Below are 16,946 nucleotides of genomic sequence, written 5' to 3' on the forward strand. Positions count from 1 at the left end.
TGCTGATTCTGTCCTTTGCTTTGAATAGTCGTGTTCTCTACACGAGTGTCCTTCCACGACACGTGTCATACTCCGGCCGCTGACCACATGACCCTTCATTACGTGATCGTAGATTGCGTGAAACAGAACAGCCACTTGCATATAAAAGCGGCAAATCAATGAGGCTGTTTTCACGACAACAAAACCCATCCCACGATCTATTGCCTCCCGAGCCTCTGATTGGCTGAGAGGTGCTGAAGCTCCGCCCACTCAAACATCGCTGTGCTCTCTGGCCATTGATTCTCCAAAGATGGGTTTAAAATCGGCTTGAGGGAAAGGGTTGATTGGAATCAGAGAGCAGTTCATGTATGAAATCGGACATGACCGATTGATCATTAATGAGGATAATAAGTATCGACAAATGGAGAACTAGTTAATCTCACAGACTCCATCACTAACTGCACGCATGGGTTGCTGTTGTTGCTTTTACATGTTGAGGCAAGCAGAACCTGAGCGAGTCTCTTCAGGTGACAGCTGATTTCCATTAATAAACCGTGCGTTCTCAGTGTGGTGAGAGTTGCGTGACAGCAGTGTCTGTCTGTCTCAGTTACTCAATCCCTCGTGTCCAAATGACCCGCAGGCCTTTACAGCTGCACGGCACGCAACACCCCGCATCGACCACTTGTTCCACGATATAAAGTCACCAGCGACCTACATTTGACAAACCAGTGTCTCTCTCAGCTAATAGTGAAGCAGATGTATTTTGATCATGCCAGTAGCTGGATTCAGTTTTTCTCTTTTAATGTTTTTATATCTTTGAGAGAAGTGACTATTTCAAATGGTGAGTACTGCTAATTTTTTATCGTCTGTGAACTTTTGTTAACAGTTCTCAGCTTCATATGAATAGACATGCTTACAGATCTCAGTACGGTTACACAGACCAGTGTCAGCATGTTTCCGCGCTGTAAAGTACAGAATGGTATGTGGTGTTTGTGTGCGCGACTGAGCTGTTTCTCGGCCCGTCAGGAGGATGGGGGACTGGAACTTCTTGGGGGGAATTCTGGAGGAGGTCCACATCCACTCCACCATGGTGGGAAAGATCTGGCTCACCATCCTCTTCATCTTCCGCATGCTGGTTCTGGGCGTGGCGGCCGAGGACGTGTGGAACGACGAGCAGTCCGACTTCATCTGTAACACGGAGCAGCCCGGCTGCCACAACGTGTGCTACGACCGGGCCTTCCCCATCTCCCTGATCCGCTACTGGGTCCTGCAGGTCATCTTCGTGTCCTCGCCCTCGCTGGTCTACATGGGTCACGCCATATACCGGCTGCGCGTGCTGGAGAAGGAGCGGCACTGCAAGAGAGTGGCCCTGCGCCGAGAGCTGGAGACGATGGACCTGGAGGTTCTGGAGCCCCGGCGTCGGGTCGAGCGAGAGCTCAGGCAGCTAGAGACCGGGAAGCTCAACAAGGCTCCGCTGCGGGGGTCCCTGCTCAGGACATACGTAGCCCACATCGTGACTCGGTCCGTGGTGGAGGTGGGCTTCATGCTGGGCCAGTACCTGCTGTACGGGCACCATCTGGAGCCGCTGTACAAGTGTGACCGGGAGCCGTGCCCCAACACCGTGGACTGCTTCGTCTCTCGGCCCACGGAGAAGAGCGTGTTCATGGTGTTCATGCAGGGCATCGCAGCAGTGTCCCTGTTCCTCAGCCTGATGGAGATCCTGCATCTCTCATACAAGAAGCTGAAGACGGGAATCCTGGACTACTATCCTCAGCTGAAAGATGACCTGGGCGATTATTACGGCAAGAAGAACTCCGTGGTGCATCAGGTGTGCGTGAGCCAGGGGCGTAAAGCCACCATCCCCACGGTCCCGGCCGGATTCGCTCCGCTCCTGGAGAAACAGGGCAACGGACCAACTTACCCCGCGCTCAGCCCCCTGTGCGCCTTCGTCCCGGTCCAGGGCGAGCCGGGTCTGGACCCGCAGAGGGAGAACCGGGACCTCATTCTCAGTCCGCTGGAGCGCAACAGCAACTCCAACAACACGAGCGGGACCCGCTCTCCGCCGGTGCTCGAGTCCGAGAGCTCGGTTCCTTCCGGCCCGACGGCGCAGCGCAAGCAGAGGAGAGTGAGCCCGGCCTGGAACTGCAGCACCGTGATGGAGGGCAACGGGTCGGACAGCGGAGATTCCAGCGCCGGGCCTGAGGCCGACCCGAGCATGAGGACTCGCTGCGGACGAGCCGTGTCCAGGTCCGACCTGAGGAGAGCCGGCAGAACACACACACCCGACTCTGTGGCGGAGCTGAGCTCTGGGTCACGGCACCACAGTTCTGTGGAGAGTCCCAGCTTCTCTCCGGGCCGACAGAGAGCATCCCCGACCAGCAGCAGCAGCAGCAGCAGACGAGCAGACCTGCAGATCTAACAATACTCTCCGAAGAGACCCTGAAGATACTCTCCTGTCTTTATTAAAACTATAGGTCACACGACAGGTTTCTGTCTCTCAAGTAAGATTTTGTTTTGGTGAAGGGATAGTTCTCCCAAATAAATGATCATTCTGTCATCATGTAAATGTATTAGTGTTATTTTGTTTTGTGTTGTTTGTTTTGTTTTTTGTCCATAAAATGAGCCAATGGAAACCAAACTGGTTTGTGACACAGATTTGGAACAACATGAGGGCGAGTAAATAATGACAAATGACTTTTTTTTGGGTGAACTATCTCTTTAAATTCTAGTCTAGTTCTAGTCATTATTTTCTTCCTGGACCCTTATAGTGGGTTTAAATGTTTCACTTTTTTCTTCTAAATGTTCTGCATGTTCTTCTAAATGTAAAAATGTTTTTAGCTGAAACATCGCTGATTGGCAGACATATCTCAGTGTGAACCGTGATGTGTACAGTACAGAGGAACGAACACGTGCTGTGAGTTTGTATACTCTTAGTTTATACCCCCTTGCAGAATTTATGCAAATATGGGAGAAAATGTCATACTGAACAAAAAAAATGTCACATTCACAATTTTTTAAAAATTTATTATCCCTCAATTTTTTAAATCATAATCATCTTGCAGATTCTGTAAGGGTAGGCAAACATATGCACCAAACTATCGAGGCAAAGCTACAAAAGGGATTATTTCCCACAATACAATGCAGCCATCTCGCCTTCAAATACATTTGACAATTAAAATGTAAAAAGTTGTAATATTTTTCCAAAATCAACACAGATCTCATATATAGACTTACGCTGCACACTTTGGGCAGGGAGGGTTGTTTTCGAGGAGGCTGTTGGACAGATGTAACTGTTAAAGAGTGTTTTAGATTGTTTACAGATTTGTGAAGGACTGTAAAGACGACTGTAAGAAGGCATGTTCGCGTACAGATATACGGTCTCTGAAGAACTGGACGCGTGTTTGAGCTCAGGATCATGGACTCGCTGGAACAGAAAAGATCCTCCACAAACTGAACTCTCTAAAAGAAGTTGATCCTGTAAGAGTGTCATCTTCTGTCCTGCACATGATTCACTATCAGTTTAAAGTGGTCTAGGTGAACATGAAATACGGGACCGGGGACTCAAGCTCATGTAAGAAACGTTCTGAAGCGTTGTTTTTAATAAAGTTTTATATTAAAGCATCAATGTCTAATTTAAAGTCTTTAAATATGCATTTTAATATTTTCTTCAAGTGTTTAACTAATGTTGTAAGTTAAACATAAATTGTATGTCTGTAGTTTCATAAATCACTACTAATATGATTATACCAATATCCACAAATCAAGAACAGTGCAAACATTTTTTTTATTAAATATCAGGCACAAATTTGTTGAACATAAATTGTCATTTCCTAGACATTGTATTACAAAACAAACACTAAGGAACAAATTATATTTTTTACTAATGCAAAGAAATAAATTTCAAAATGGCAACGCTGTTTTATTCTGTTGCTTCTTCCTGCGCCGGCTCGTACTGCAGGAGCTGAGGATGAAGTTCACAAAACAAGAGTCATTTTCTCTCTCACTCACACTCACACACACTCACTCACACTCACACACACACACACACACACTCAGAGCTGAGGCTGAACCGGAGCTTCTGTGAATGTGGGGACTGTAATAATCTCACCCTGTTTCTCAGATCCTTGTTTTCTGCCAGGAGCTGCTCGTATTTCTTCTGTAAGTCGGTGAGTTCCAGGCGCAGAGTCTCGGAGTCGTCCTCCTCCGGTCCGGCAACGCCCAGGTGATGCTTGATGAAGCTGGAGTTAGGGTTAGTTAGGGCTGGCAATCCCTCAGGAGCGGACCATGTAAACCACACTCACATCAGTCTTAAAACACATTAATACTCGTTTGTCATTTAATTCAATGTCTTTAACTCGCCACAAGCTTGGTCGTAACAGTCAGAAGTTATTTAAATATATTTATTCATAGCTTTGCATTCACAAACATTCATAAATCAAATTTTAATTGAAACTAACTCTGTGCAGCATGATAAAAATAAGGCATCTTTTATTAGCTGAATGTCAGTGCGGTTACGCTAAACAATGGGATCTAGTTTTCCTTTACATTAGTCGAAACATAATGAGTTGTTGAGCAGATTCTGGTCTCAGATCAGCGGATTTGAGCAGATTCTGGTCTCACATCAGCAGATTTGAGCAGATTCTGGTCTCAGATCAGCGGATTTGAGCAGATTCTGGTCTCAGATCAGTGGATTTGAGCAGATTCTGGTCTCAGATCAGCGGATTTGAGCAGATTCTGGTCTCACATCAGCAGATTTGAGCAGATTCTGGTCTCAGATCAGTGGATTTGAGCAGATTCTGGTCTCAGATCAGTGGATTTGAGCAGATTCTGGTCTCAGATCAGCGGATTTGAGCAGATTCTGGTCTCACATCAGCAGATTTGAGCAGATTCTGGTCTCAGATCAGTGGATTTGAGCAGATTCTGGTCTCAGATCAGCGGATTTGAGCAGATTCTGGTCTCAGATCAGCGGATTTGAGCAGATTCTGGTCTCAGATCAGCGGATTTGAGCAGATTCTGGTCTCAGATCAGCGGATTTGAGCAGATTCTGGTCTCAGATCAGCGGATTTGAGCAGATTCTGGTCTCAGATCAGCGGATTTGAGCAGATTCTGGTCTCAGATCAGCGGATTTGAGCAGATTCTGGTCTCAGATCAGCGGATTTGAGCAGATTCTGGTCTCAGATCAGCGGATTTGAGCAGATTCTGGTCTCAGATCAGCGGATTTGAGCAGATTCTGGTCTCAGATCAGCGGATTTGAGCAGATTCTGGTCTCAGATCAGCGGATTTGAGCAGATTCTGGTCTCACATCAGCGGATTTGAGCAGATTCTGGTCTCAGATCAGCGGATTTGAGCAGATTCTGGTCTCAGATCAGTGGATTTGAGCAGATTCTGGTCTCAGATCAGCGGATTTGAGCAGATTCTGGTCTCAGATCAGCGGATTTGAGCAGATTCTGGTCTCAGATCAGCGGATTTGAGCAGATTCTGGTCTCAGATCAGCGGATTTGAGCAGATTCTGGTCTCAGATCAGCGGATTTGAGCAGATTCTGGTCTCAGATCAGCGGATTTGAGCAGATTCTGGTCTCAGATCAGCGGATTTGAGCAGATTCTGGTCTCAGATCAGCGGATTTGAGCAGATTCTGGTCTCAGATCAGCGGATTTGAGCAGATTTGAGCAGATTCAGGTCTCAGATCAGCACAGAAGCGTTTGGTTTCAGTGGCAGTAAAGGATACTCCAAGGCATTGTTGGGTTTCTCCGTTTCCTCGTACAAAGCCACCAAGACTGAAATACAGAAGGTTTAACCAGCTGCATGCAAAAGATGTTTGATTAATATTGATTTGATGAGTGATTTTACCATTGGTGAGACTGTCGAGGACTCCGGCCTTCTCCAGATATCTCCTGAACTGCTCTCGCTTCGACTCGGAGGCCTGCAAACACCACACACCAGAAGAACACTCAAACAAACTATTTCCACTTCAGAACCAAGTGTGCAACTCTCCCCAACCTCGAGCTACAGTAGGTGAAGCGTTCACACACATTCAGCTGCGAGTTAGGCAGGAGAAGACAGTTATTCACATACACAGAGCAGTGGACAACATTTAAAGCGTTTAAATGTCACTTTGTTAGATTCTGTATCAAGTGTCTTGTATTTGAGTCAATAACGTTACTGAGTCAAATACAAGACTCTTGATAAAGAATCTAACAAAGTGACAATTAGTGTCGGTGTTTTAGTGTCGCTTCTCCTGACGTTCACACAGCTGAACAGAATCTCATTAACTAGCGACACCGTCCACTAACAAACATAACTAGCGACACCGTCCACTAACAAACATAACTAGCGACACCGTCCACTAACAAACATAACTAGCGACACCGTCCACTAACAAACATAAGTAACGTTAGCGACACCGTCCACTAACAGACACAATACTGTACTAATACTGTGTTTGTTAGTGGACGGTACCGCTAGTTAATGAGATTCTGTTCAGCTGTGTGAACTTCAGCAGAACCGACACTAGTTTAAAGTTTACGTTCTTCCACTGCGTCCATGAAATATATATAGCTTTTAAAAGCTAAACAACTGCTCAAATGCTTTCTGTTCTAGTTAAACAGAATCTTTACATGGATAAATGTCGAGTTTTATTTACTCACTCTGTAATGCGCCATCGCGAATGACAGTCACGAAATGTTTGTTCGCCAAATGCCTCGGACGGGCGACTCTACCGTGCGCATGCGCTGAGCAAAGGCGGAAACACAACACACACGGTCGCCCTGGCAACGCTTAAAGGGACCGTCGTCAACACTAACAGCTGAAGTCACGAAACTCCTTAGTTTAACCCTTGAGCTGAGCGAACTAAATAATGTGTTAATAACACACAAATAAGGAAATTAGGCTTTGTGGTTGTATTGTCATATTATTTTAGCAATATAGTTATTGCATTTAGTGGTGTAGTCTACGTGATACGCAGGTATACGCCGTATACCCACTTAAAAAAGCGTGAGGATACGTAACAACTTCGTTTTGTGACAGAACTTTCACACTTTCATTCATAAATTCACCGCGTCTGTGTTTGCAATGGACGGATCATATCGCGGAATCCACTCACAACTGTATAAAGCAGAACGTCACGGAATGTGGTCATTTTTTGAATGAATAAATCAAAAGTAGGGCTGTACAATGAATCCAATCTCGACTAGTGTCTGTGAATATTAAGTGTTTAAATTATTAAATAATAATAATATTGCTGGAATGCAAAAATACTACACAGAGCAAACTGCTACAGCATTAGAAAAAGTAAAAAAATACAATAATTCTTGGATTTAACAGATTTCTCTGTAGGCTAATATAATAATAAAAAGCTATATTGTCAGTTCATCATACTTGCATTTATTTCCATTGTAATATGTAGAAACAGATCAACTTAAAATATGAATGATCCCGTGTCTCCCTCTAGTGTTCAATATTAGTGTCACACGTTTCTCGACACCAAAGTCCCTTCATCACACAACATCAGTGTGTGTGGGATACTCAACATCAGTGTGTGCGTGGGATACTCAACATCAGTGTGTGTGTGGGATACTCAACATCAGTGTGTGCGTGGGATACTCAACATCAGTGTGTGTGGGATACTCAACATCAGTGAGTGTGTGGGATACTCAACATCAGTGTGTGTGTGGGATACTCAACATCAGTGTGTGTGGGATACTCAACATCAGTGTGTGTGGGATACTCAACATCAGTGTGTGTGGGATACTCAACATCAGTGTGTGTGGGATACTCAACATCAGTGTGTGTGTGGGATACTCAACATCAGTGTGTGTGTGGGATACTCAACATCAGTGTGTGTGTGGGATACTCAACATCAGTGTGTGTGTGGGATACTCAACATCAGTGTGTGTGTGGGATACTCAACATCAGTGTGTGTGTGGGATACTCAACATCAGTGTGTGTGTGGGATACTCAACATCAGTGTGTGTGGGATACTCAACATCAGTGTGTGTGGGATACTCAACATCAGTGTGTGTGGGATACTCAACATCAGTGTGTGTGTGGGATACTCAACATCAGTGTGTGTGTGGGATACTCAACATCAGTGTGTGTGTGGGATACTCAACATCAGTGTGTGTGTGGGATACTCAACATCAGTGTGTGTGTGGGATACTCAACATCAGTGTGTGTGGGATACTCAACATCAGTGTGTGTGGGATACTCAACATCAGTGTGTGTGGGATACTCAACATCAGTGAGTGTGTGGGATACTCAACATCAGTGTGTGTGTGGGATACTCAACATCAGTGTGTGTGGGATACTCAACATCAGTGTGTGTGTGGGATACTCAACATCAGTGTGTGTGTGGGATACTCAACATAAGTGTGTGTGTGGGATACTCAACATCAGTGTGTGTGTGGGATACTCAACATAAGTGTGTGTGTGGGATACTCAACATCAGTGTGTGTGTGGGATACTCAACATCAGTGAGTGTGTGGGATACTCAACATCAGTGTGTGTGTGGGATACTCAACATCAGTGTGTGTGTGGGATACTCAACATCAGTGAGTGTGTGGGATACTCAACATCAGTGTGTGTGTGGGATACTCAACATCAGTGTGTGTGTGGGATACTCAACATAAGTGTGTGTGTGGGATACTCAACATCAGTGTGTGTGTGGGATACTCAACATAAGTGTGTGTGTGGGATACTCAACATCAGTGTGTGTGTGGGATACTCAACATAAGTGTGTGTGTGGGATACTCAACATAAGTGTGTGTGTGGGATACTCAACATCAGTGTGTGTGGGATACTCAACATAAGTGTGTGTGTGGGATACTCAACATCAGTGTGTGTGGGATACTCAACATCAGTGAGTGTGTGGGATACTCAACATCAGTGTGTGTGTGGGATACTCAACATCAGTGTGTGTGGGATACTCAACATCAGTGTGTGTGGGATACTCAACATCAGTGTGCGTGGGATACTCAACATCAGTGTGTGTGGGATACTCAACATCAGTGTGTGTGGGATACTCAACATCAGTGTGTGTGGGATACTCAACATCAGTGTGTGTGGGATACTCAACATCAGTGTGTGTGGGATACTCAACATCAGTGTGTGTGGGATACTCAACATCAGTGTGTGTGGGATACTCAACATCAGTGAGTGTGTGGGATACTCAACATCAGTGTGTGTGTGGGATACTCAACATCAGTGTGTGTGGGATACTCAACATCAGTGTGTGTGGGATACTCAACATCAGTGTGTGTGGGATACTCAACATCAGTGAGTGTGTGGGATACTCAACATCAGTGTGTGTGTGGGATACTCAACATCAGTGTGTGTGGGATACTCAACATCAGTGTGTGTGGGATACTCAACATCAGTGAGTGTGTGGGATACTCAACATCAGTGAGTGTGTGGGATACTCAACATCAGTGAGTGTGTGGGATACTCAACATCAGTGTGTGTGGGATACTCAACATCAGTGTGTGTGGAATACTCAATAAAACACATAAAATTCTTTGTGAATACGGCCCCAGTTAATCTCACACACACTCGGACACAAACACCAGCAAAACTCTTCATATAAACATTTGTTCATATACAGGCCAATCCACACGTTTATTCTCTTTTCAAAGCTTCAGTTCAAAACCGAACATAATCCAAAACTGAACAAGACAGAAAGTTGCAACATCTCTTCAGTAACATCATATTGAAACATATTCTAAATCTAAAAACCAAATACTATAAAAGCAAGTATAGATTTTACCTCTATAATTTTGACTAAAGAAGTTGAATGATTAATAATCAAAATCTCAGCTGATCAACAAGATATATTCAATGCTTTCTGTTATATTTTTTCCACAACACATTGTGGGCTTAGCCTGAGACATGCTAAACGTCCCTTTATCAAAGATATTAAATAGAAGAAAGCTCCAACCCACCTTTCATATGAATCCAGAGAAAACCCATCAGAAGCAAATCTGGAGACTCAGGTAAACGTCATCACTGCAGCCGGACTGAAGATCTAAACCAGAAGATAATAATATTCCAACCTTTTTACATTAAGCTTTTAAGGATGGGATCTTTTCACATTTCAATTAAAACATTATAGTAAATCTTTGTTCATCAGATAAGATTTGCTACAGTGTTTTTTTTTTACTTTGCACAATTCAATAAAAATCAAGCAGAAAGCTGCACGAAGCAACCGCTGGCTAGAACCAGTTGAAAAACCAGAACAGTTTATGGGATTAACTTTTATATCTGTGCTGTGGTGCATCATGGGAGGTGGGAGAAACCAAGTGTATAAGATAAAGGGGAATGTTTGTTTTAAAATTGAACAGTTTTTCAACGAGGAAATATGTATACATGCCTGTACATAATTTGTGAATTAGTGCATGTAAAGAAAGCTTATCATATTGAGATTTGGTTGTTTGGTTAATTTAATTCCAGATTACTTGCATTCCTGTCAATGGTTGTGCCCATGAGTATAAATGCCCACAAACTGAACCTGGAAGTATTGCCAGTCTGTGATGGGAGTTGGAGAGCGAGGAATCTGCTGAGGTTTGGAAGTAATGCTAGTGGGAAATACTTTTAATGTTATTTGTTTTCATTTGTTCTTAATTTTTATTCTAGAAATATACACGGTCTAGTTGTATATTTCTATTTTTTTTTTATTGAACATTTTCCAACGTTGTATTTTTGTATGTTTTGTATTTTTACAAAGGATTGCAGTTCTTGAAGCAAAGTTACTTGCGGGACCATCTAACCATAGTGGCGGGCACCCGTCCCAACGGTGTCTGTCTGTCTGTCTGACTGTCTGTCTGTCTGACTGTGTCTGTCTGTCTGTCTGACTGTGTCTGTCTGACTGTCTGTCTGACTGTGTGTGTGTGTCTGTCTGTGTGTCTGACTGTCTGTCTGTCTGTCTGTCTGTCTGACTGTCTGTCTGACTGTGTGTCTGTCTGTGTGTCTGTCTGACTGTCTGTCTGTCTGTGTGTCTGTCTATCTGACTGTGTGTCTGTCTGTCTGACGGTCTGTCTGTCTGTCTGTCCGTCCGTCCGTCCGTCCGTCTGCCATCAGTCAATGTAAATTTTAATGTAAGCCTAAATATAACTAAACAAATCGCACTATAAATCCGCTATCTCAAAATCAAACTCCTCTCACAAAATCCCACGAGGTCAAGATGTGTAACTTCACTTGGCTGTAGTCACGTGACGTGTGTTTGAATCAGGAACAGTGTTTTGAAACCTCTGCGCTTCGGAACGTCAGTTTCGCGTCAGCATCCCTACCAAACCAGACGGATTTAATAACGGATTTCATTTGGATGTAATTACGTTTAGGATTTATGTGTTAGCAAAACTGGAGCAGAGAGTGTGCAGTTTGTGACAGGGATGTAAACCGCAGGATTTAAGAGAAACTAAAGATGTTAACTGTTTAGTTTTGACATTTGTTTATGCAAATTGTTTAATTTTTGCATTTCTTTCCTCTTCAGCAGTGGTGTATATTCTGCCACGCTCGTGAACACGAGGCTGGTCTTCTCCTCGAACAATCTGTGGATCAGCAGAATCACTTTTCAGATGCTTCATTGTCTCTGGATATCAAAACCAAAAATGAAAATCAACTACATTCCACAAAAAGTTTGTATTCGTTCAATAAGCTCTTCAGAGTTGGTTAGAAATGCATTCTAAGGAGACTATTCTGTGTGTACCAACAGGTTAACATGTGTTCATTAATTTGAATGTTGCAGAGAAATTGTTTAATGGATAAAATGGTGAGTTAGGCAGCAGATATTAAGCAATGTGTACACTAAAAAGCTTCACAGATGGTTGAGCTTTGGTGCATTTCAATTAATATTATCAAGCACTTCAAGTTTTCAGCCAATAATGTTTCCGGTTTTACAACGGCTCTCTGCATTTCAACAAGTGTTAGCCTCTAAGACTTAGAAAACATCTGTCTTGACAAATCCAGTTTTGAATCGGTTGTGTTTTAGTTAGTGTGGATGTTAGCTATTATATATGCTGTTGAACTTGTCCGCATGCTTCATTGCAGGAGTTTAGGGACGTGAAAGGCATCTGCACTCAAGTGAGTCCGATTTCAAATACATAGGGTTTGCCCAAATGTTGTGACCGGTGAAGTTCAGGTGCACCCTAAAGAACTCCAAGGATGATATGTTCACTGATGACAGCTTGTTAATGTCATTTAGCTAACTTTGCAAATTGCAAAGGATAAATTGATAATGTTGGCAAAGGCGTTTAAATGCTTGTCTGTTATAAATGTTTCTCGGGGTCAACCTCCCACAATGCACTGGGGTATTAGCAGTGATGCGGGATCTTCTGCATGGCTTCTGAAGCCCTCCTTGTGTGGAGACGAGGGACTTATTCCTTCTTTTTTTAAATATACGCTCTTTTCTGCACTTAATGTTCTATAAAACCTGTCATTTTGCATCTCACGCTGTTTTTCAGCTTCTGGTTTTTTCAGAGTCCCAAACTGGATTTACTGGGACCTGGGGCCTTTACCATGAAGCCGGTTTAGGTGGCTAGCCAGGTATGTTTCAGTTTAGTTTATGCCCATCCGGAGTTTTAGGCACCATGAAAGTGGTTTGGCTTTTAGCAGTGTTCATCGCCACAGTAACTCGCGCTCCACGGCTAACCTGGTCCGGGGCAGATTATGTTCCAGGTAAGAGGTTGCAAACCAAACTTGGACCAATCAGCTGTGAGCAAAGTGACACATGTCTGATGCGATAAAGTCACTCTCCCCGTTTCTGGTCCAAATTAAAGGTCACTACATCGCAAATTATTTTTAAAGACAAAATCATCTGGCTTTGATTAATGCTTATTTAGAATAATAAATTTGTATGATTTATGTAAGGGTTAATGCCCGACGAGGTGTCCATTGTCAGGTTTTAATGGACGACGGCGAGGTGCGAACCGGCAGACGCACAGCAGAGGACGGTTGCCTCCGCCGAAGTCCATTAAAACCTGACAATGGACACCTCGAAGGGCATTAACCCGCTTATACCATGGTCACTTGCCAAATAACACTTTTTAAAACATTAGTTTATATTTTAATTAGTTTTACAATCGAAATCTAAAGTTACAAGTTACAAACAATAACTTGGTTTCCTTGGTTACGCCTGACAGTTTATTTAGGTGTCCTCTATCACTTTTTAACGGACACCCTGCACCCAATCAGAATCGAGTATTCACCCAGACCATGGTATAATTTGATTTAATATCTTCGATCCTTCTTTCATTTATGCTCCTAACCCTATTAGCCATTACGATGTTCTATGTCCTTGTCCAATTGACTATTTTATGGCCATTCCTATTTTTCTAAAACAATTCTATCGTGTATTGAAATGTACTGCATGAAATGTTTTGTCTTTACTATTTGTGTATTTTGTAAATTTCATTTTCATTCTCTGACTGATGTATGTTAGCATCAGTGGCTGACTTATGCCCTTTTTCTGCTTTGTGATTTTCCTCTATGCCCTTTTTCTGCTTTGTGATTTTCCTCTATGCCCTTGTGCCGAGTTGTTTTTGTCCCTAATGCTGCCATTTGATTTAGCCTGTTTGAATTTTTTTTCTCCCCCCTGTCTATCGGGTTCACGGTGTACTTCATTAATTTTTTTATTTCCTTCTGGAAATGGGGATAACTTTATTTTTAAGTGTTTCTAACCCTAACTGTTGGACTCAGGTGGGTGGCACTAAACTTAACTTCAACCCTTCACCCCAATAGTCCATCAACCATTGCATAGCATTTTATACCATTGTTTGCCCCTCCTTATATTGTGAAGCTTTGTATGGAACTTGTAAACTTGCCTTGTAATTTGTTACACTTTGTTTTGTTTGTTTTCATTTTAAATTCTTTTTGGGTTATGGTCCATATTTCTGTTTTTCATGTTCTTTTTTTAAAGCCTTTGTTAACATTTTGTTACCACCCTTTAATGATTTTACTTGCTGCTTGTGTATTTTTGTAATGCCCTATTTTTAAATCCTAACTCTTTTATTTAAATTTTTAAAATTACTTTGAATACTTTGTCAGGTTTATGGTCTGTTTTGGTTTATTTTGTTCCCATTATCCTGTGTCGGCCGTTTCCTCCAGCTGTTTAGACCGTCCAGTCTGATGTCCTTCCTACATCTCCTCTACCCATGTCATCTAGTGAATAGGGCCTGTATCTGCTGGCTCCTTTCAGCCCTTTGGTTCATCCTTCACGCCTTAGGCTTCCAGTTTACCAGCTCCGCCTAGGTGTAGATCCTTGGTCTTTGTTAACCTCACTCTGTCAACCTATCAGCTCCACCATGGCCCTTCATCCCTCAAGCTGTATCTGGTCTAACCCTCGTCCCTCTAGCGTCACCTTGGTCAGTTATCACCCGTTCACCAAAGGTCCACCTATCCTTTGATAGACTGGGCCGTGGCCTTACATCCAGTTGGGGGGTCCTGCCACGTTCTCCCTCACTGTTCCCGCCGTTATCTCCTCCATGGTGGTTCCCTCTGTCACCTCTGGCGTTGCCTCCAGCTCCATATCGTTAAGCTGCCACTCATCCTCTTTTGCCTCTTTATTCACTTTCTACTTTTTGGTGGTTTCACTTTGTACAGTTTTGTATTTCTGTTTAAGTTTACTTATAACTTCATGCTCCCCCCCCCCCCTTACCCTTTTGTATAGATGTTTGGTATTTATGCTGTTGGTGACCTGTAATGTATTTTGTTACATTGCAAAAGTGTTTAACAATTTCTTTTGAGAAAAATAATTGTAATGTGTTAATTTTTTATCTTTCAATTGTATGTATTTTATTTTGACCAGGGGTAGAGTCCCAGGGGTAGAGTCCCAGGGGTAGAGTCCCAGGGGTAGAGTCCCAGGGGTAGAGTCCCAGGGGTAGAGTCCCAGGGGTAGAGTCCCAGGGGTAGAGTCCCAGGGGTAGAGTCCCAGGGGTAGAGTCCCAGGGGTAGAGTCCCAGGGGTAGAGTCCCAGGGGTAGAGTCCCAGGGGTAGAGTCCCAGGGGTAGAGTCCCAGGGGTAGAGTCCCAGGGGTAGAGTCCCAGGGGTAGAGTCCCAGGGGTAGAGTCCCAGGGGTAGAGTCCCAGGGGTAGAGTCCCAGGGGTAGAGTCCCAGGGGTAGAGTCCCAGGGGTAGAGTCCCAGGGGTAGAGTCCCAGGGGTAGAGTCCCAGGGGTAGAGTCCCAGGGGTAGAGTCCCAGGGGTAGAGTCCCAGGGGTAGAGTCCCAGGGGTAGAGTCCCAGGGGTAGAGTCCCAGGGGTAGAGTCCCAGGGGTAGAGTCCCAGGGGTAGAGTCCCAGGGGTAGAGTCCCAGGGGTAGAGTCCCAGGGGTAGAGTCCCAGGGGTAGAGTCCCAGGGGTAGAGTCCCAGGGGTAGAGTCCCAGGGGTAGAGTCCCAGGGGTAGAGTCCCAGGGGTAGAGTCCCAGGGGTAGAGTCCCAGGGGTAGAGTCCCAGGGGTAGAGTCCCAGGGGTAGAGTCCCAGGGGTAGAGTCCCAGGGGTAGAGTCCCAGGGGTAGAGTCCCAGGGGTAGAGTCCCAGGGGTAGAGTCCCAGGGGTAGAGTCCCAGGGGTAGAGTCCCAGGGGTAGAGTCCCAGGGGTAGAGTCCCAGGGGTAGAGTCCCAGGGGTAGAGTCCCAGGGGTAGAGTCCCAGGGGTAGAGTCCCAGGGGTAGAGTCCCAGGGGTAGAGTCCCAGGGGTAGAGTCCCAGGGGTAGAGTCCCAGGGGTAGAGTCCCAGGGGTAGAGTCCCAGGGGTAGAGTCCCAGGGGTAGAGTCCCAGGGGTAGAGTCCCAGGGGTAGAGTCCCAGGGGTAGAGTCCCAGGGGTAGAGTCCCAGGGGTAGAGTCCCAGGGGTAGAGTCCCAGGGGTAGAGTCCCAGGGGTAGAGTCCCAGGGGTAGAGTCCCAGGGGTAGAGTCCCAGGGGTAGAGTCCCAGGGGTAGAGTCCCAGGGGTAGAGTCCCAGGGGTAGAGTCCCAGGGGTAGAGTCCCAGGGGTAGAGTCCCAGGGGTAGAGTCCCAGGGGTAGAGTCCCAGGGGTAGAGTCCCAGGGGTAGAGTCCCAGGGGTAGAGTCCCAGGGGTAGAGTCCCAGGGGTAGAGTCCCAGGGGTAGAGTCCCAGGGGTAGAGTCCCAGGGGTAGAGTCCCAGGGGTAGAGTCCCAGGGGTAGAGTCCCAGGGGTAGAGTCCCAGGGGTAGAGTCCCAGGGGTAGAGTCCCAGGGGTAGAGTCCCAGGGGTAGAGTCCCAGGGGTAGAGTCCCAGGGGTAGAGTCCCAGGGGTAGAGTCCCAGGGGTAGAGTCCCAGGGGTAGAGTCCCAGGGGTAGAGTCCCAGGGGTAGAGTCCCAGGGGTAGAGTCCCAGGGGTAGAGTCCCAGGGGTAGAGTCCCAGGGGTAGAGTCCCAGGGGTAGAGTCCCAGGGGTAGAGTCCCAGGGGTAGAGTCCCAGGGGTAGAGTCCCAGGGGTAGAGTCCCAGGGGTAGAGTCCCAGGGGTAGAGTCCCAGGGGTAGAGTCCCAGGGGTAGAGTCCCAGGGGTAGAGTCCCAGGGGTAGAGTCCCAGGGGTAGAGTCCCAGGGGTAGAGTCCCAGGGGTAGAGTCCCAGGGGTAGAGTCCCAGGGGTAGAGTCCCAGGGGTAGAGTCCCAGGGGTAGAGTCCCAGGGGTAGAGTCCCAGGGGTAGAGTCCCAGGGGTAGAGTCCCAGGGGTAGAGTCCCAGGGGTAGAGTCCCAGGGGTAGAGTCCCAGGGGTAGAGTCCCAGGGGTAGAGTCCCAGGGGTAGAGTCCCAGGGGTAGAGTCCCAGGGGTAGAGTCCCAGGGGTAGAGTCCCAGGGGTAGAGTCCCAGGGGTAGAGTCCCAGGGGTAGAGTCCCAGGGGTAGAGTCCCAGGGGTAGAGTCCCAGGGGTAGAGTCCCAGGGGTAGAGTCCCAGGGGTAGAGTCCCAGGGGTAGAGTCCCAGGGGTAGAGTCCCAGGGGTAGAGTCCCAGGGGTAGAGTCCCAGGGGTA

The 16,946-nt window shown here is 45.8% G+C and overlaps 2 protein-coding genes across 3 annotated transcripts; one reads left to right on the forward strand and one right to left on the reverse strand.

Annotated features, from left to right (window-relative positions):
• The first annotated feature begins 325 nt into the window (after positions 1–325).
• Positions 326–3,608, forward strand: gja9b (gap junction protein alpha 9b). Of its 2 annotated transcripts, none has more exons than XM_079590141.1 (2): positions 326–820; positions 1,006–3,608. In XM_079590141.1, exon 2 carries the CDS (start codon positions 1,010–1,012, stop codon positions 2,396–2,398), a length of 1,389 nt encoding a protein of 462 aa, XP_079446267.1. In that variant the 5' UTR covers positions 326–820; positions 1,006–1,009; the 3' UTR covers positions 2,399–3,608. The 2 variants fall into 2 exon arrangements, with proteins under 2 accessions (XP_079446267.1, XP_079446268.1); XM_079590142.1 differs by having other exon boundaries at positions 526–820; positions 1,009–3,608.
• Positions 3,609–3,744: 136 nt separating this feature from the next.
• On the reverse strand, positions 3,745–6,747 carry mycbp (MYC binding protein). Its single transcript, XM_079590143.1, has 5 exons — positions 6,625–6,747; positions 5,828–5,900; positions 5,706–5,754; positions 4,088–4,217; positions 3,745–3,940 (listed from the first exon to the last, which is right to left on the reverse strand). Exons 1-5 carry the CDS (start codon positions 6,637–6,639, stop codon positions 3,899–3,901), a joined length of 309 nt encoding a protein of 102 aa, XP_079446269.1. The 5' UTR covers positions 6,640–6,747; the 3' UTR covers positions 3,745–3,898.
• Positions 6,748–16,946: the final 10,199 nt, after the last annotated feature.

Source organism: Phoxinus phoxinus (genome assembly GCF_949152265.1).
Source record: "Phoxinus phoxinus genome assembly, chromosome: 19".
Classification (NCBI taxonomy): domain Eukaryota; kingdom Metazoa; phylum Chordata; class Actinopteri; order Cypriniformes; family Leuciscidae; genus Phoxinus; species Phoxinus phoxinus.